At 36.3% G+C, this 21531-nt stretch overlaps 1 protein-coding gene across 1 annotated transcript in view; it reads left to right on the top strand.

The window, feature by feature from the left end:
- The first annotated feature begins 479 nt into the window (after positions 1 to 479).
- Positions 480 to 21531, top strand: part of nr5a2 (nuclear receptor subfamily 5, group A, member 2) — a 71961-nt gene continuing 50909 nt past the window's right edge. The window contains exons 1-4 of the mRNA XM_038291652.1: positions 480 to 866; positions 3726 to 3844; positions 6739 to 6880; positions 14671 to 15383. Coding sequence (XP_038147580.1) covers positions 785 to 866; positions 3726 to 3844; positions 6739 to 6880; positions 14671 to 15383 — 1056 coding nt within the window. The 5' untranslated portion in view covers positions 480 to 784. The remainder of the gene's footprint in view (positions 867 to 3725; positions 3845 to 6738; positions 6881 to 14670; positions 15384 to 21531) is intronic.

The raw sequence follows: 21531 nt of genomic DNA, 5'->3' as shown, positions 1-21531 counted from the left end.
AGCCTTTCCGTCTTTTTAAAGTCCATCATAAACGCTATTAAATAGCTGAGATTGCAGGGCGGTGGATCTAGGGCTTTGAGGCGATGCTTCTTGATCTCTTTGCCTGATTGGACCGATGAGACATGATGTCAGATGACCGCATGCGCCACGGATTGGAGCGACCGGCGTAAACAAAGCGGCGAGGAGGAGGAAGAGGACAGGTCTCCACATCTCCAGACAGTCCGACCAAGACACGGGAGCCGACTTTACGCACAGGGGAGGGCGGCCCGCTGGCGCGTGCTTGTCTGTTGAAGACTTTAAACTTACTCTGACAGTCTCGTGTTAATTTGTGACGTGTTCAAAGACTTCTGGAGGAGATAAAGGGAAACCGAGCGTAGTTGCAGGACGTGGCGCAGTATTTCATTTAGTAGATAGAAATTTACTAACTTCATGCGCAACTGATCCTTCTTAAGCAGATAAAAGAGGATGCGTTATTGCGTCTCTAAGATACTGTTAGCAAAGTTAAGTGAGTAAAGTTCAGTCACAACAGATCAGGATCGGAATATACGCGACCCGATCACATGCAGAGAAAGTCTGAATCCTGGATCAGGCTGTATCCTCAGAGCATGGTCCAATAATTGGAAGATACAGAGAGAGGAGAGTAGAGCGAGAGATATAGGGAGTAAGAAACGGAACACGACAAAAAAAAAAAGGCTTTTGGGACAATTCGAGTTGTGTTTGCCTCACACATCCAGGTGTCCCGCCGAGCGGTGCGCGGTCTCCAGCTCAGGCCGGGAGTGCTGACATGCTGCCCAAAGTCGAGACTGAATCTTTAGGACTCACTCGATCGTATGGAGAACAGGGGCACATGCCCAGGAACATGCAAGGTAAGATACTCCGCTGAAGGCTTGTTGCTCAAAAGTTAGGTGTCCACTTTTACGCAGCGCTTAGGGCTGAACAGCGTAAAAAAACCAACTTTGGAAGTTAATTTCTGTTATGTTTACAGGAGTGCTGAAAAACAGCAAAAGAATGTAGACCCTTCATGATAAAAGTTGTGCTATGAAAGTATTTAAAGGTCGTGTGACCATATCGATATTGAAGTTTGCCTGAAACAGGTTTCCAAAACTTTGCACGTTTTTTTTTTTAATTTAGCCCAAACTTGCCTTGCAATCCAACGATGCACATTTGGAAAAGAAAAAAAAAACTTACAGTACTTCTTTACGTTTTACTTATTAACAAGAATAACAAACTGTGATTAAACCAACCAACCAAAAAAGGCGCAAAACCAGAAAGACATTATCTAAGTTTTTATTTCAATTCTGATGTAACATAATCAAGTACCTTACTATGCGATAGGGGATAGTGCTTTCATGATTATGTGATTTGTTAATAAAAAATTTTAAGACTGCATATTATTACTCCCAGGATACCAGTTGAAACTGTGGATGACGGTCTGATTTGATAAGACCTGCTGATTACGCACTGTATTCAAAATGTTCCAATATACTTTTTATATCTTTTGTGTGAAAGATAAATCAAAACGAATATGTTCAAAAATAAACAGATTCTTGATGTCTTTACTTGAAAGTCACAATTTTGTTTTAACCTTTTTTTTATATTATAAAAAAATATATATATATATTTAAAAGGTTAGTTAAATTCGCGAGTCTCTGGAATTTTTATTTGCTAAAGTAACTTTTTCATTTTGTAAGAAGAAACTGTAATATTTTCAGGTTTAAAACACAGAACTATGGGTCTGATTTTATTCAAAAAAAAAAAAAAAGCTTTGATGCCTTAACCTTCTTCAGAATGGACTAATTATGCATATCACCCTCGGGCTTATATTATTTTTTTCTTGATCTTCCCGAAAAGCGGACCATACAAGCAGCAGCAAACATTAAAATAAAAAGACTGACTCATTGTCAGAGATAAACACATGTAGCCATGTTCATTCCACACGTCATTCTAAAGCAATATAAGCGGGCAATCAATTAGTTTTTATGGCACACTGATAAGGCTGACAGAAGGAGTGGTTCGTTAGAGGGTTAGGTTTGATTTTGCGTAAACTAAAATTGACGCAATGGCTTGAAATTAGGATCGTCCATCATGAATTTTGTTATTAGTTTTTTTTTTTGTGTATGTTTTTTTAAGAACGTTTTTGGGGATGTATAAGCACAATAATAATCCACAATATATATATATATATATATATATATATATATATATATATATATATATATATATATATATATATATATATATATATATATATATATATATATATATATATATATATATATATATATATATATATATAAAACTCCCTCTCTGTAGCCTAAACTTTAGTTAAATCTTATTTTTTTTCCTATTTTCAACGTGAAAGTTTAATTTATAATTACTTTCAGATTTAAAGCAGAGTTTAACTGCAACCAGTGTCATGATTATTTTCTTTATTCAGCCCAACCTGGAAAAAACTTTTTTTTTTTAAAGTAAAATATGTGCATGTAGTGTTTAGTTTGCTTTGAGTTTATGAGAAAAATAGAGATAAAGAAAAAAAATCTACAGTCTGGTGGAACTTGTTGCTTCTCCTCTGAATATTCAGCGCGGATCCCAGCAGGGTAATGCGTTAACGAACTACAAATCATGTCTAATTAACGGATCTGAGCCTGCAGATGAAATGGATTTTTCTTTTTAGTGGATGGAGCAGGGATATGTCTGTGTGTGTGTGAGTGCGAAGGCCACGGAAAAGGCGTCGGTGACTGACAAAATATTTCCACTTTTACAGCCACATCCACTGAGCTTTTCCTGTTTGATCATGGCTGCTTTGCTTTTTTATGATAAGTACCATAAAATGCTTTTGTAACTGTTGTAAAAGTCTGCCGGGCTGTTTGCTCATCTACAAACACTCTCTGCTCATGCAAGTATTTCTGAAACGCAATATTATTCAAAATAACTAAAATAATAGGCCCACTGTAGAAAACTAAACAAAATAAACAAACAAAAACAAAAAAAAAACAGCCTATATTCGTTTCGAATAATGCTTTTATGAGCGAGATTTTGGAAATTATAATCTGAACATTTTGCTTTTTTTGCCAACTTTTGTCTGTTTCAGATTTATAATAATTATTTTTTTTTTCACATTCCAAAAAACCCTTTTCAACAAATTCTGTTTAAAGTTATTTTAAAGCACGAAAAAGGAGAGGAGGATCATTTAAAACAGACACAATTCTACTTAAATTGGCCTTCAGCTTTGTTGCTTATTCTTTGGGAAAAAAAGAATAAAAACGAAAAACAAAAATAAAAAAAAAACGTGTTTTTTTTCACTCTTTTTTTTCAAAGATTCAAAGCTGAGGGTTTATCTCTGTCTTTTCATTTTTCTGTGGGCGGTAACATTTTTTTCATTCAAACCTCAAGTCTAATATCTCTCTTTTTACCCCAGTGATTTCACGACTTAGACGCATGCATATTTATGAGGCTGACACTCAGAATTCTTTTTCTATATTTTTGGTTGCAAGAGAAGAGTCCAGTAAGAAGGAGAAATGGTTGCGTCCCTCTCCACATGCTCCAAAGTCGACCTTCACAGTATCTGCCGCCAACATTTAAAGCCTCAGAAGGGGCTTCACACATTTTCATTCAGTTGCGACGCGGAGTCCCTCCGCTCATCTTGATGTATGCGGGTGGACCTTTGGAGAAAGAGTGCGCTCAGACCAGAAGTAGATTTCACCCTGCGTGTGTGTCTCCTGCAGCTCCCCAGTTAAAAATGATGGACTACTCCTATGACGAAGACCTGGACGAGATGTGTCCCGTGTGTGGAGACAAAGTTTCCGGGTATCACTATGGACTTCTGACCTGCGAAAGCTGCAAGGTTGGTGCACCTCCAACTGTAAATATTTATTTTTCTGCAACATCAAATATAATTACATATTTATATATTGTCTTTTTCGCAAACCTAAATAATTGCAATACCCTACAATTTTCGCTTGGAAGTTTCAAGTTAATTAAATCAAATTTAATTTGATTCTTTTTTTTTAGCATTATATTTTATTTCTTTCGGTTGCCTCTGGGATACTTTAAGGGTTTAAAGTCAACGTTTTTGATTTCCATCACGAATAGCACAGCAAATGTATACATTTCTTCTGTTATTTATTCATTGTGTTAAAAGTCTTTTTTTAGACATAAGTAAATTTTGAAATTTTCCTAAAAAAATTTAAAAAGTCAACTTTTTACTTGGGTAAAGAAAAAGACAGACAGGTTTTCTTATCAAATAAGATGAGTTTCTGTCTTAGCATTCAAAATTGTTGTTATTACATAAAATGAAAAAAAACATATATGACAAGAACTAGGTTTTTTTTCCAACTTACTTTGTGATATGAACTTGTGAAAATCAGGTACTCTCCACATTGTTTAAAGCAAGGAAACAAATTAAATGAATACAATTCTTATACTCTTACAACTCAGCTGGCTGTTCTCTCAGGTGCGAATATGCAATATGAAAAAATAATTTAGGGTTTAACTGACATATAATATTCTTTTTGTCTTTCATATTTCTCTTGCTGCTTCCTAATTAACTGGCACCCTGGTCAGTGAGGCATCTTAACCATATCAAGAATCAGAATTGGGCCACACACGTGGGAGGTTACAACACTTGAGGCTAAATATTTTCTCTTGATGTTGCTGGTTGAACAATCTCTCGTCTCTCTGTCTACAATTGTCATCACAGCTTGATTAAGATCTCAACTGCTTTGCCTGAGCTACATATTTACATGTTCAATAGGGCTGGAAGAAAATAAAAAGTACCTTACTGTTAAACTTAAACTCTGTTCAAAACTTATTTTTCCTTCTCTTTCTAAACAGAACAAATAATGTATTACTTTTTCCAGTTCAGTAAAACTGTCAGTGCAAAATTAAGCGAAGACAAATGGCTCCACGTCACGCTCTTCACCGTAAAATTGCTGCTCGCAGTACTGATGCTGCAGTGCACATTTCTTGCCTATGTGGTCATTATTCAAAGCAGATGTTATAGATTTAATCCCATATTTTGACCTTGAGATACTGAACATTCGCTTGAAGGGAGACGTCAGTGGCATCTCTGCTGCTCCTCAGCCTTGGCTCTGCCAATCAACATGTTTCCAGGCTGACTTTAAACGTCCTGCTGTCGTGTGTGTGTGTGTATTCTGGATGCAGATAAAGAGGGTTTTTTTATAGAATGTTGTGTATCCTTGTTGAAACATTAATGATATTGATAATTACCTGAAGCCTGCCATTGATTATCACTAAAATGTAGCATTTTGTATGATCATCAGAGCTGGGCAGATAAATCAGTCTGTTGACACGTTACAGGTTCATTCGGGTAAATAATAATATATGTAAGCATCCATGCAGGCAGTTCAGTCTGTTGTCAGTTTACTGGAAGCCTTTTTAGGGTTAATCAGTGTAAAAGTAACAGTCATATTAAGCCATTTCTAGCTTTGTTTTGACAACTATTGGTGATGATAATTTTTTTTTTTTTTTTTTACTTACCTCACTACTATTGCCTGATATGCTGTGTATCAAACTGTATAGTAGGTTGCATTTGCATGCGTCAAAAGGGCCCATAGACACACGCAGGTCATCCAAGTGCAAAGATCATTTCTGTTAATGTGCATCATATTTGTAAGGAAAACAGGTTAGCTAATAAAACCTGCTGAAATAATAACAATAAACTGAGAATAGTTTGAGAATAACCTCTAAATCCAGAGATACAGACACTCGTATGGGTCAGACACATAAGGGGCAAACATATGCTAACTGTGCTGACCAAATAATAAGATAAAGTTACAAAAGATATTTTTCTTGGTTTAACAAATGAGTTAAAATCTTTTTGTATCAATAATCAAAAAGAACAAATATTGATTACAATTCTCTTTGTTTTGCATCTCAAAAGATCTGTTTTTAGCTAGATGTACACAACAACACACAAAATGCATATTGGAATCAAGTTCAGCTTTTATATGTGAAATCTAAGAAAGTTTCTCTAAAGTAAAAATGCTAAACTTAGGAGTCGATCTTTCCTGAAGCCAACACTTTGCGTTTTTTCTCTGTGTTTGGACAGATCAGGCAATGCAGATAGTCAATTAAATATGTTTTTGGTGAGATATTGACAGCAGCAGCTTTTTTTTTTTTTATTTCATTTTAAAAAGCAGGTTTTAGGATTCTCCTCCTAGGTTATGGATCTAGAATACGTTAATACCACCTTCCTCTGTTTGATTTTGGCTGCTGCTGCTTATAATAAATTTAATGTATGAATCTCTGTAATCCCGGAACTTTAAATTATGGATATCATGTATTGAATTTTTTTGGTCTCATGTGGCCATATTATTCAATAATTAAGTTTCAGATTGAAAAAAAAAATCATGGAGTTTTTTTTTTTTTCCTTTTTGTGATTAGATATCACTGAGTGTGAGAATGAAAATGTTTCTTAGAGTGGTTCAAAATGCAGTGAAGTAAATCAAATCAGCTAAACAAAAGTTTGTGTTTTACTCTCCTGTTATAATGCAATGCATTTTTTTTCATGTCTTAATTCTGTTTAACCAGGAATATAAAAGTGAAGCATTACATAATTTGGAGAATACCTTTAAAACATCTCCTGTGTATGTGTGTGTGTCTGTGTGTGTTGTATCCATTAAGTCCCTCTCCAGCTGTCTGGGTGTGTGAATGGGCCAATTACTATCACATTGCAGGGGTCAAGCAGGTTGACGTCTTAATTGGTTCTCTCTGCAGGGTTTCTTCAAGCGCACCGTCCAGAACAACAAGCGTTACACATGTATAGAGAATCAGAGCTGCCAGATTGACAAGACCCAGAGAAAGCGCTGTCCATACTGTCGCTTCCAGAAGTGCCTCACTGTCGGCATGAAGCTAGAAGGTACATTCACTTCTTTTTCATTTTAACTGTTCAGCTCTTTGGATTTTTTCAGAGTGAGTCAAAGAGGCAAGTGTTTTACAGATTGTTTTCTTTTATGTATAGATTTTCTTTGTCCTTGTAAATGAGGTTATGGGGAGTTATAACAAAAAACTCTTATCCTGCAGCATCTGCGGGTGCTGAAGGTAAACGTTTACTAGATAGCGCTGCGGCTGTTGCTTTAGAAGAAAAGAGGATGCTTTATCCAGACAAGACAGCTGCGATGTCTTCAAATTATTTCCAAGAATCTGAAATGCTGAAAAATAAGAACATTTTAGGTGAAATATGAATCCAAAGCTTTATTCCCAGTTAATGTGCAGATAGATGAAGTACAACCATGGGGAAAAAATCTTTCCATATTACTGATGACATCGGTTACATTTCAGTGGTATATAATGATTTTTTTTTACAATTTTACTGTATAATCATCTAATAAGGATCAAATCAGCTTTTTTAATGTTGCTGGAGTAAATTTTTCCACATTGATATGTTTAGAGTGGTGATGAACAATAACATTTTTAGAATATATAAATACCATCCCTTCAGAAAGTCAGGTATCAAAACTATTGCTTGAGAAGAAGTAAATTTTTTTAGATATACAATGGGCAAGACTGCATATTAGAATACAGATTTGCACTCCTGTGAAAGTTGAGGATGTAAAAAGATATTCCATCAGAGCTTCCAAGTCCGTAGCTAACCCACTTAAACTTGTGGGAGTTTTAGATCCATCAGTAAAAGGTCAGCTAACGCTTGCATGGTCTTTTTTTTCTGTATTCTGTATTCTTGAAAACAAAAGACATTTTTTGCCCACATTGTATTTGCAACATAAGGAAGAATTGATTTAGCTCTATTTCATCTAATGTCTTTAAGGAGACCTTACTGTTGTTAGATGAAATCCTTTGTCCTTTTTTGTTATGGTTTAACCTGTCAGGTATTTGTGGTTGTGTGTGTGTGTGTTGGGGGGACTGATGTTGGGCAAGGCAGGTTGTGTGGTTCCAGCTGTAAAAGGAAAGAGAATGGTAAAATAGTCTAGTTATAAACCTTTTAAAAATGTTATTTGCCATTGCTACATGTGTGAAAATTGGGATTTATTTAAGGTATTAAATCTATTCTGACATCAGTTATAGTAAAAAAAAAACAGACAGTAGGTACAGTAAAGACAGGAGCGGAGGCTTGATCAACCTTGGAAATGGGTGTCTGACTGCTGACAGGCCCAAACCCCACCCCGTGATCGCAACATTCGTACATCATAAGAACAGTCACTCTACATTTCAAAGAAAACCAAATGAAATCCTTAAATGCAATTTTAAATAACTTCCTTTTTTTAATATAGCAATTACCTGAATAGAACTCAGTGTTATGTGTTGGTTTCTGTGAGAAAAACAGAGACAATTTTTATGTATATGAGGAACGAAAGAAAAAAAAGAGGGAAAAAGCAGATTTGAAAAATAAATAAATAAAGCAAAGAAATTCAAAACATATCTTGAGGTGTCTCCATTTACCTGCCATTGTGGTTTCATTAACAGCTATTAACTGTGAATGGCCTTTGGGCAGAAAGACTCGGCCAGTCATTTGAAAGCTAACAGGGGTGGGGGGGGATGGGGTTGTGTTTGATTTGTTTTGCCGGCGGTAACTTTCCGCTCTTAGGCAAGATGAGGCCCTGCAGCGCTCTGTCAGGTGCCAGGAGCTTCAGTGGATGACTCCTGCCACATCCAGTAAAGACCTCCCACACAGGAGAGCTGACACCCCTCACCACACTCACAGACACACACACAGCTCACACAAAACATATATTCATGACAGGAAAGTTGTTGAGTTGGCCACAGGCAGGAGGAATTTGTCATTTAATCTAAAAATTGAAAATGATCTCAGTCATATCCTGTATTTCAGCGTATTGTAGCCTTCAGAAACCAAAAAATCCAGTGGATGAACCTAAAAGCAAACCAATGGCTTTTTATTTTCTACTTTTTAAAATGTTGTGTTATTTGTTCCTTTTCTGCAGTGTTTGTTTATTTTTGTTTTGTGTTTATGACAATAACTGAGGCGGCTTGTTTGGTTTTAGGAAAAAAAAAGTTGGAATGTCAAGGACAGTGGCGGCCCCCTTAATTCCACGTTTTATCAGTGTTCTTTTGTATACACTGTGTTTCAGTGTGTTAAATTGCCAAATTACTTGCAACTTTCTCCTGTTAATGAAATTGAATTTCTAAACACAAATTACAGCCAACATCCCCTTTGAAATACTTTAAACCCAAATATGAGGGGAATTTGTCCAAGATTTCAGCTAACATAGCTAATTCGTTGAAATTACCCAACCTTTTAGTTAGGTTCATTCTTAAATGTGTGAATTTGCCTCATCTTACTAGCAAAGCTTATATTAATGTGGTCTAAAAATGTTCACACCATTGAAACCCTAAGAAGCCCATCCGAGTGCCTAAGTGGCCCATTGGCTTAATGAATCAAGGGCTTTATGACTCTTTTCTGCTTTAATGTTCAGGAGATTCTATTGCCTGTCACGTTTAAGAATGGCAAAGTGATTTTTATACCACTTAAGAAAATGTAACTGGAAATGTCAAACGTCCGTAAGAACAAAAAAATGAAGAGAAAAAAAAATGAATAGCAGTCAGCTTCTCTTTTCTCGATATAATAAATCTCAGAAATAGGTGTCTGAGCTCATTTGATTTATGAAAAGAGGATCTAGTAAAAATATATAAAAGAGGCGTTTGTCTTTTCTTAAAGATAATTATTTAAAAGTTATAAAACTACAAAAAAACATACCCATTAACAATGTAAATGATGTTATGGCTTAAAAACCTTTTATGCTCAGGTGTAATTATTCTTTGAAAAATGTAGTCCTTCAGTATAAGTGGCTGACTGACAAATTATGACATAATTTTTTTTGTTGTGATCTATCTGTTTACTGATAAATAAGCTCATAATATGATAATTTAAATCTGCCAATGGATTTGAATTTTTTGCAAATGTGCATCTATACTCCCTACATTAACAGCACGTTTATCTGTTATCTCAGCTACACTGTCCAGTATGGATTAAAAACAAAAATTGACCTTCACATGAGAACGACAAGGACTTTTATAACTAAATAAGCGACAAAGTAGAAATATTCCCTGAAAGTTTTGTTGGTTTAATCATAATAAGTACGTCTGGATTAGATGTGAGCACTAATTATTTGAATTAAATTCACTTTAATTATAAAGTGCTAGTTCGCAACACGTCATCTTGAGGCATTTTACAGAGACAATTCAATTGAATAATAAAGTTGAAAGTTTTCAGTCTAAATAACGAAGCTTTGCATTAGGTGAATGACTGCAGGATTCGCTCCTCCTAGATGATCACATAGCAACTGTGACATTTGCTTTCAATTTATAGTTGACACTACAGCCATCCCTCACACTAAAGTTCCAAGCTCTTTCTTAAAAAAGGTGTTTAGTGAAGATGCTTAAAACAGTGAAGGATGGTAAATCTTTATATGACTGATTTTGAGCTAAATTGCACACTCCAAACACACACACACACACATTGTGAGCATTTTCCCACTGAAAACAAAAGATCTGATTCATCAGAAGATCGCTCACTGCATCCAGTGAAGCGTGCCATATTTGAACAGCTCCCACTGGCACGACAATCTTTTCTTGCTTGCTAATAGTTGCCTTGTATCATATGCTTCACTGAGCTGCCTAACATTTCCTTTACTTGTGTATCATTTTAAAGGCACAGAATAATCATATTTTGATCCTTACGTGAATTTATTATGTTAGAAATGCTGCTCTCGCCGAGACTCCCATCATTTTCCCGTTGAATGGTTAATCAAAATTTAATTGATTGATTACAACTAATTCAAAACCTCTGAAGAGCCACTTAGCTGAAATTAGCACCACTGGCTGAGTGTTTGTATATTCCCTGTTGTATCGCTCCCCTCTCCACACTTTTTATTTCCTCCCTGTCTCCATCTTTCCAGCTCTGATTCGTCTTCCATCAGCCTCTCAGTACCTGCGATGGGAAAACCGGGGAGCTGTCCCATTACTTATGCATAGGTATCATAGGTATTCATGTGTGTGCATGGGATAGGGCGCATCCAGAGCAGGGGCCGGGGCCCCGACATGACAAACAGGGTGTCAGCAAGGCTCCGCGGGACCCATTAATATGCTGGCACCTGACAGGGATCCTCACCTACGCACGCTTAATATTCCTGTATATTAAACAACCATAAATCAGAGGATATAAGCACTACGGTCTACGTGTGAGAGAGGTGTGCAGGGTTTGTTACTGTCTATGTGTAGGCGGGTATGTTGCTATAAGATGCATTTTCTGTGCCTGCCTGTGCTTGTTTGTACAAGTTTGAGGAGCACAGGGAACACTGGACATTTTTGAGAAACAGGAGCAGTTGGGTCAGATTGGAAATTTATGAATTTTGTGCATCCAAGTCTTTGCATTAATGACATCATCAGCCCTACAGTTCAAAGCTAGTCATAGGCACAACAGATAAAAGCTGCTCTTTAGATGCTGCTACTTTAAATGGGAAATCATTCCAAATGATGAAAAAAAAAGGTACAGTGTAGTTTTTTTTTTTTTTTATTCAAAGCTAGCAGTTTAATCATTCCTTCTGCTTGTCTGTGCGTCATTGCTAAGGGTCCTAGAGACTCTTGGGAAACCCACCTCTGTTTACACAGCCCACCAAAAATAAGGCTTTCATTTAATGGCGAGGTGAAATGTGACCTTAAAAGAAACGACTAATCTAAAGATGCATGATCATTTATATTAGATAGCTCAAATCTCTATTCTTCCCATTTCTGTTGGATAAAGGGATCACACTGTATATTTTCTGTCCTATCAGAAGCTAAATTGTTGCAGTGTCCGACTTATTATCATTTCTCCACCTTATTCAGACATGCACATTTCCCAAAGCTCCCTTACGCACGCAGGCACTATTTCTCCCCTGCCCTTCCCCTCCAAATTAATCTATGTTACATGAATGCAAATCACCTTGTTTAATTAGAGACAAAAATGTGTGCATCTGTGTGTGGCAGTATACATGTGTATGTCATTGTAAGACACCCCCCACCTCTACCACCACCAACTCTGGTATTCATGATGTGCTGTGGGTCCCTGGGTCCGAGGCAGGCAAGAAAGGCAGTCAGGGCCTAATTTTGTTTTCCCAGTAGGGCCAACTATTAGTTTCTCAGCTCATTAATTACGCTGTTGTGGAGAATCATTAATAGTTAAAGTTGCCCTAAAATAATGTATAATTGATACATTTGACAGGGCTACTATTTTTTTTATTTATTCTTTATATATATATATAAATGGACTCATATCTATCTCTATATATATATATATATATATATATATATATATATATATATATATATATATATATATATATATATATATATATATATATATATATATATATATATATATAGAGTCCATTTTTCTCTGGTCATGATCATCTATGAGTCTTGTTGAGTGGTTGTTAGAGTGCGAGTAAATCACTGTTTAAGCCACCAGAGCCTCTTCAAGGTGGTGGACCGTCTGGCGTGCTCCCATCTCTCTGATGGGGAGCAGTGTGTGATGTTTTATATGTTAGCTACTTTGCGTATGTGTGTCAAATGTATCCATAAGTGTTGGTGTGTGCGCGTCTGTACGAGTGGCTGCCCTCTTGGCAGTGGTTGCTCAGATCAGTGACAGGCACATTTTGTGAAAGAGGTCATTAAAATCCCTCCCAAGGCAGCTGAGTGTGTGTATGCATGCATGCGTTTGTGGGTATGCTATATGTCAGTGTATCGGTTTCTGCCCATCTTTCGCCCCTGAATTTAAATCCCGATCCACGCCTTCTCCACACCCCCACTTCACTTTTCCTCTTTAGTTCTTTCATTCATGTGTCAAGGCATCACAAGTTTGAGTGGACCTCAGCTATGGTATCTGACTGCTCCTTTTGTATGAGAAGGTCAAAATGTATGAGCGCCAAAAAAGTATATTTGTCTGCATTTTGATATATTTAGAAATATGGTAGCAATTTTCAAATTCAGAATACACTGAATATAATATTTGCGAATATCTGAAGAGAATGTCTAGAATGCATTTTCCTTTTTTTTAAGCTGCATTGAACCCCAGACGTCTGTGAGCTTTTTGCACGCTGAGCCCCACGAAGTCTTGTCAGAATAAGATGTAATTAAGTATGAATAATTAACACCAGTGCCCCCCGACTGAGAGATAGTAGAGCAGCTTCCCTGTGGCAGCAGTCGGCCAGATCACTCACGGACCTCATTGCAGTCCACTGTGTGCCCAGTTTGTTCATTAGAAATACCCACAGCACACACTCGTTGTGATCCTCGCCACAGGATCTCTGTGCTGAGGGGCGGGGGGCAACGGGGGGAGCGTCGTGGGTGTGTTTGTTTCATCAGAAAAAAAGAAACCCAATTGGATTATTGTCAGACTGATCAAACCTTTGGTCTTTATAAAGAAGTTCTTGCTAATTGACACAGGCATTTTAAAAGCTTTTAGGAATTGCATAATTAGAAAACTCTATTTTTTATCAGAGTTTTGACTAACTTCTGAAACTCAAGCTAGATTCCCTCAAAAAAAGAAAAAAAAAAGTCCTGTTGAACTCTGAACCTACTGCGGTTGGGTTCATACAGGTTTAAAATTCTGGTCAATGAGTAACATCACTATCATTTAGCTCTGCTCGCTTTAACTTCAACAGATAAACATCAAGTGAGTTGTCCACGGTAAACCTTTGCCATACAGACAACTGATGGCAAACTCCAACCCTTGAAACTTTATAATTGTTGTGATTTAAATTGTTGTAATTCATACAATTCATGACAAGACATTGACGTCACAAGACAATCTGAATTTAAGAAAATGAGACAAGAAAAGGAAATCCCTATTTTTTCTGCTCTGAGAGATAGTTTTAAGAATCTCTGTTCAGTTAATACATTATCAGAATCAGATTTTTTTAGCCTACATGTACATTTATATTGTTAAGTAGAGATGTCCAAATGATCAAACTGTCAAAATTACAAAGAAACTGTAAGATTGTTAGCTAATAATAGTCAAATGTAGTTGCCTATTATTAAAGTGCTGTTTAAATCATCATCGGTTACTCTGTCAGTAATTCTTTTTCTGATTACCTAAAGTGTTACAAGCTAAAGTGTTACTTGATATCAGCTTATTTTTTCTGTATCAACTATCTTTATGAACACAACAATGCCATAGATAGATATGGCATAGATAGACTTCAACTGAAACTCTATTCAGTCAGGGGAGTGTTGGAGCAGTGCGTTTGAGCCCTTGAAAGGTTGCAAATACCCAGTTCGATCCCCGCAGCTGGTGTTCTGGGTCCCTGAGCAAGACCCTTAACCCCACACTGCTCCCCGGGCACCGCACAATTGCAGCCCACTGCTCCCTAAGGGGATGGGTTAAATGCAGAGGTAAATTTCTCCAGTGTGAGATCAACAAATTTCAATTATTATAATATTATTCTCATGACGGTCTCCATTGATCCATGATCCAGATTGGTTCACATACACACGCATAAACTGATCTGGCATAATGTTATGATCACTATTACCAATCGATTTTTATGCTTGCATGGCACATATACCCTGATAGGAATGTACAATTGTGAACTTAGGTTTGTTCTTTTATAAATGCTATCAAGTCAAGTAAGTTTCAAGTACTTGGCAAACTAATATTTTTATTTTTCTCTCCTTTTCCATGTGCCTTCCTCCCAGCTGTGCGAGCAGATCGTATGCGTGGTGGTCGCAACAAGTTTGGCCCAATGTACAAACGTGACCGTGCCCTTAAGCAACAAAAGAAGGCGCTGATCCGAGCAAACGGCCTAAAGATTGAGGCCATGAGCCAGGTGATGCAAGCTGTACCCACTGACCTCACTATCTCCTCAGCCATTCAGAACATCCACTCGGCAGCATCCAAAGGCCTTCCACTGAGCCACCACGCCGGCCACCACACCAGTCACCATCACCACCACCACCACCATCATCATGCCACAGCCCTGCCTCCTACAGACTACGACCGCAGCCCTTTTGTTACTTCTCCTGTCAGTATGGCAATGCCGCCACATGCGGGAAGCCTACAGGGCTACCAGGCGGCCTACGGACACTTCCAGGGCACACGCACCATCAAGTCTGAATATCCAGATCCGTACACCAGCTCACCAGAGTCCATCATGGGCTACGCTTACGTTGATGCCTACCAGTCAGGGTCGCCACCCAGCTTCCCGCACCTGATAGTAGAGCTGCTAAAATGTGAACCCGATGAACCACAGGTGCAGGCAAAGATTCTGGCCTATCTACAGCAGGAGCAGGCCAGCCGAGGCAAACACGAGAAGCTCAACACTTTTGGGCTGATGTGCAAGATGGCCGACCAAACGCTCTTCTCTATTGTGGAGTGGGCACGCAGCAGCATTTTCTTTCGTGAACTGAAGGTAAGTGTAATTGGTCCACTGCACTGATGCGTTTATTTGGATGTAAGGACATATGCAATATATAAGGCAAACCCTTTATATAAATAGACTGAAGACTGTCTTTCAAATTAGACCCATAACTTTATTGTACATTAACAAATGTATGTATATTTTGTTAAAGTCTTTATTTTTTACCACAATTCCAATCATTGCATGAGATATAACCCTGCTCATTTATATATATATAAAACATTTGTTCTGTTCTTTATGTTCAACTGCACTTTAATCTCCTTTTTATGCTGCATTTCAACACTAACATTCACTGTACAAGGCTGTGGGCAGTAAGCCAAAATTTGCTCATTGCTGGCACTGCTGTCTGTCCTAGTGCCTAATCAAAATTCAACAGCCAGACAGTTGTTTTCACTCAAGTGCATGAATGATCTTCACTGTTGGTTTTGAAAACTTTCAGTCTGGGCTTGAAAAATAAATACATTAAACGCTTTCCATGATACATAGGATACTTTAATTTAATTATTATTAGATTAAGAACAATTTCCTTTTATTGTAGATTTATTAGTATTTTTGATATATTTAAAAGGTTTATAAAATCTGACAAGTATCCATTTTAAAAATGTAAATAATTTTATTAATTGTTTTAAGCTAAAAGCATCACACATATCCTTTATTCCCATATTGAGTTAAAATTTAATCAAAGTTTTTTGAGATCATATTTTAAAAAAAAATCTTTAATGAAAATCTAATTTGGCTTTGGATGGTCTAGACAGCGTCAAGATGTGACATTTCAACCCTGTAATTTCTGATTGTGTTTTTTTCTTTTATTTAACCTTTACTGATGTGAGCTTTAATTTCAAATATTTTAAATTTCCTTGAAATTGGATACAAAAATCACACTTTCTGCGTTACAAACAATAACCATAGGTCACATATACAGTATCTACACAATTGAGTTGAATAAATGGCTAATCAGTTTAAAAATATGTCATGTCAACATGTCAGTCAAAATATTCTGATAAGATTCTTTTAGGATTGGAATGAAATTGTAATCAGACAGAGAGGTTAATGTCAATTGACAATCTGATTAGCATGCAGATAAATGACTGTCAGGAGGATCAAGTTATTTGTGAATGAGGCAAGCTGACCTAGTGTGTATTTGCACAGTGGTCGGCATGCTATATTTCTGTTTTGATTGGCTAATTACTCTGGCAAAGCTGTTATCAGAATATTCTGATAGGCATGTTTACATGACATTTTTGGTCCGATCAGCCGTTTTATTCCGAATACTTAAGCCCATAAAAATGGAAAAATCGGACTATTTTTTTTGCTTTATAATCTGAATAGATATCAATCAGATTGGGAAATTTTGTGCATGGCTATTGTGTTATCGGTCTATCTCAGATGGCCAGTGTTTGCAGTCTTTGATGCTGTACCTCATTTTGGATTTTCCTTTGTTTTTGTCACAGAACCCTAGAAAAGAGCTTTTGCACAGCTTTTTACTCACAGTTTATTTGACATGAATGAGGGTTAATGCCCCACAATGTGATTTGAAAGGCTGTCGGTTTGCACACACTCACCTGGTTTTCTCCCCCTCGCTTGCTTCTTTTTTATATTTTACAATGCAGCGCCACAATTTCAGCTGCATATTAATGGGCCTGTTGCCAGTTCCCCTTTAAATATTTTGTGCAATTTTGTTTCAAAAGGGAAAATAATAAAAAAAAATGTTTTATTTAAAAAAATATGCCAATTATTAAAAAGACAAGAGTCCTTGAATAACACATGTCGACATTTAGCACACACTGTGTCCCTCGCTCTTGACCTTTTTGAGATATTTATTTGCATTTCCCATAGATGTTCAATATAGAGAGACTCAAACACACACACAAAAGGTCTTACTGAAGGGTGTGGCTACATCTAATAATTGTGTGTGGTTTGCTTATTAACTTTGAATGATCAATTCTGCTCCATTGTGAAACGACTCTATTTCTCACACCCTCCTCCTAATTCAATTATCTCAGCCACTAGTGTTTGTCGCTCCCCCGGATTGCCGTGAATGAGCTGTCATTATGTTTGCCTAATGACTACCCATATTACTCTATCTTAACAGTAATTGGTGAGTGCTTGTTACAAAGGTACAAAATGATCCCAGCTCAATGCAGGAGAAAGCCCTTCCCACTGTTACACAGGAGCCATTGCTTTCTGAGAAAATGGGGGAAAATGCATCTCACTCAAGTAAGGTAGATAATACAACTTTCTCAACTATGTTGCCACCTCTGTTTTTAAAGGACTCTTCAAAGCACAAGTGGTTTTGATAAATAACGTGCTAGCTATGGCTTTGATAGTTTATCCAACATGCTCCGACCCCTCTAATAATCTGAATTCAGGTTCTGTGAGAAAAATACCCCCTTTTTTTTTTTTTTTTTTTAAAAAGGACAATTTTGAAATATTCTGTGTTCTCTGTTGTAACTTATCTGCTCTGTGTTTTATTACATTTAAGTAATCTTTGTAAAAATATTCAAATATTCCTTGAACTTTTACACTTATTAAGTTTACAAAATTCATTAGGTTTTATGAGGAATTTATGTTATGGACCAGGGGAAAGTTTTTGAGATATGGATTTTTGCAGTTTCTTTAGAATTACATAGGCTGCTTGACTATTCTTTGATTAATCTTGATTTTAGCAGTTTAGCTGGAATGTCGTCTGTTGTTAGGATTACAGTTGCTCATACGTTCCCTTAAACAATGGAATGGACACTGCTCTTTGTACCAAGACCTTAAATATTTAGATATTGGGATATAGAGAACTGTTTATATGTTTTTTAATCTAACTCTGATTTAAACCTCTCTTAAACTGTATCCCTTCATTTGTAATGATCCTTCATCCTTTGTCATGCTGTTTAGTATTATTTGCTAACACCCCTCTCAAGCTTTCTGAGATTAGGAAGCAAAAAGACCGGGAGAGTTTGGTTGTACTCAACTTTATTTTTTTTTAAATCACTGCAAAGTCACTTGATGCAATTTCAAGTAATGATTTTTTGTATTGTTTGCAAAACAAAGCATAGCCTTTCTTCCATTTCTATACTTCAGCATAACATACAGTCCCTAAAAAAAATGTCTATGGTTTGACCGTGACATAGTGTGAAAAGTATGAGGGGTGTGAATACTTCTGTAATGCACTGTAGTGTTAATACGTAAATAAATAGTGAATATTTAATTATCCACAATTCACCTATATCATAACTGTGAATAAATATGAATTCAACTAATAGAGCTTAGTTTAAAGAATCCAGATGAACATAGAATCTTTCTGCTAATGATGTTTGGCCAATTTATGTAAGTTCAAACCGTCAAGAAAGACAGAACGAGAGGAAGCAAAGTGGGAATTAAAGTTTGTTACAAGAATGGTTTTTTCACCGTAGGAAGTTATAAATACAGTTTCAACTACTACACATGCACATTCATATGCACACTTCCCCCCTTTCAAGCACAGCCCCCCACTATTATTAGCCCTGCAAGAACAAAAGAATTTCTTTTGTAACAGTGCCAATTTGGAAGGGTGTGTCCAAGGCATCTGCCAGAAAAGTGTTTAAGTTTCCGTACATTGGCCGTGGTCACAGAACTCATAAATGCCTCGCCATTGGAAGAACTAACAACAGATCACTTCCCGTTCTTTTCCAATATGCACCCCGCCCCCCACCCCTACCTTCTGGATATGAGACATGACGTGAGAAACTACATCAGATCCAAGAAGTTAGAGGCAGTGCTTTATGACTAACCTGCCTTGGTCTTGATTATTTTATCACCAGGATAGACTTTGGCAGGTTTGGTGTCCTGGTTTTGAAATCATAGAAATAATGAAATAACTTTCTCAGCAGGACGGAGGTCATTGACTTTCATAGTTTATTGTATTCAATTTTAAGGGAATTGGAGTAGATGCATGAGTAGAAAGCATACCTAGTTCAAGAAAGTACTTATATTCTTTTAATAGGTGCATATTTAATTATTTCCAACACTAAAACAAAAGACTAATGGTAGTACTTCACTGTCTTTTTGCATAGAGTTGTGTTTTACCATGTGGTTCAGGATTTTTTTACATTGAGCTTTGAATTTTTGTGCAATAGGTTTATCTACATATACCCTTGCGCAAATATATGTTTAAATTATTTGTTTGTGGGAAAGTTACTGTTCATTTATTTCTTTCAAGGGCATCCTAATATCGCTGTTGGGACATGGACAGAGTATCTAAGGTGCACTGAATTATGCAGAAAAGCTGATAAATTTTACCTTGTTTTGTGTTGATTCTTCATCGGAAACCCTGTTAAATAGCCGTAAATGTCACAAATGACTTTGGATCACTTCACTGGCTGACTAATTGTCTTATGAATATTTTTTCAGTCCAAAAAGAATACTTTTTTCATGCCACAGAAGCTTTATTCAAATCACCGTTGCAGCTTCAGTGCTGTCCCTATCAATGTTTTAATGTAATGACTGATTGGGGCATGCATAATCTACTGTAATGTTGATAATGCATTAAACATTGTAATTTTACCATTAAAATGTTTAAGTTTATTGAGAGGAATACACAAATGCTTTCTCTCTCAGTGACTTAGGACTAAGCTGCCACTCAATCGCTCCCCCATCCTCCAAACCATATTTAAAAATCCTTTCAACAGCTCTCTTAAATTATCCTTGTCTATTTTAAAGAAGCCATAGTATATTGTCTAGCCATTTTATTTCTTATTGGAGTGTTAGTGTGATGGTTTTGCATCTCTGGGTGCTATATTTGTTAGGTTCCTACTGTACAGTATGTCTTAGAATCCATGCACTAACAGCCTGCATGCTAGTCTTACATTGGGCTGATTGGCTGGACTTTCACTGAAGTAGATGACCAAACCTGATGGAGATTTTTTTGTCTGATATAATAACATTTAGAATTAATGTTGATGGGATTTTGGTGATGGAAAAGAAGGGATGGACAAGAATAGGTCCTCACAACAAATACCGTATTCAGAATATTGAAAAATAAAGTAATTGCTTTTATCAGGGTAATATCAGGCCTACTACATAAAAAAAGTCTAAAGAATCATTTTTAAATAAATCTTATTAGTTGTCAACATGCTGCATTCAGTTCATTTATACTAGTTGTCTCTGTTTGAAGTATACTAGAGTAATTAAATAAAGCTCTATGGATAAACTAATGTATTGGAGTACTTAAAAAAAAAACACACAAAAAAAAAACAGAAACACAAATTTTCCTAATTCCTAAAAAAATATTTAGATACATTGAAATATGAGTTAAAAAGCCTGGAGAGACGGAATAAAGGACAGAATAAAGTGGAATGCTGAAGTAAAATAACCTATAAAAATCTAATGTCAAATCAAAATGTAAATTAGTTTGGATAAAATCTAAATAATCAAGTAAAAATTGCTTCTTGTGAATGCTTTAAAATTGCTGTCATGCTATGTGAAATTTATGTAGAATTCATAGCCAAACATAGTTATAGAAATGATTAGTTTTACTTCTATAATAGCTGAACATTAAACTTTCAAATACAGTCAACAAAAATCCCTCTCCATTTTACTGCATTCCTTCTTATTTGGATTCCTTGCATCTGGGTGTGCATTTGTGTTTGGTGGGGATTCATATAGGTGCCTGTACTAATACTTACTTCTTATTCATTGTTTTAAAGTAAGCCTCTGTGGACTCCTTATACAAAATAATAATAAGAAGATTTAAGCATAACAACTTGGTCTCTACCAGTGATTCATATGTTTATTTCTCGCCTTCCTAATTCTATTCCCTTTTCACCAAAGCGACCCCACCCTCTCTTTCCTCTCTACACCCTTCAATTTAAAAAGGATGTATGATTGGTTGTATTACAACAAAAGCTTTTGTGCACCTTGTCAACACAGAATGTACAGTGTATAATACGGAAAACATCACTGCGCAACAGACTTTAATAGCTCACATGTATTGAAATGTCAGTATTTTAGCATTTTTGATAATAATTAATAATACAAACCTTTTAATTCAGATTTTTTTCATCATTATCATTGCATCCTTTTATTAATTCAAAGAAACTATTATCTAATGTGTAACATTACCTTTAAAAATACAAATGTATATAGTCAACAAATATTTTTATTTTTACAA

The sequence above is a fragment of the Cyprinodon tularosa genome, unplaced genomic scaffold (genome assembly GCF_016077235.1).
Source record: "Cyprinodon tularosa strain WSP-4 unplaced genomic scaffold, ASM1607723v1 ctg30, whole genome shotgun sequence".
NCBI classification, from domain to species: domain Eukaryota; kingdom Metazoa; phylum Chordata; class Actinopteri; order Cyprinodontiformes; family Cyprinodontidae; genus Cyprinodon; species Cyprinodon tularosa.
Note: the sequence above shows the minus strand (reverse complement) of the source record. Positions and strands in the feature narration are given on the sequence as shown.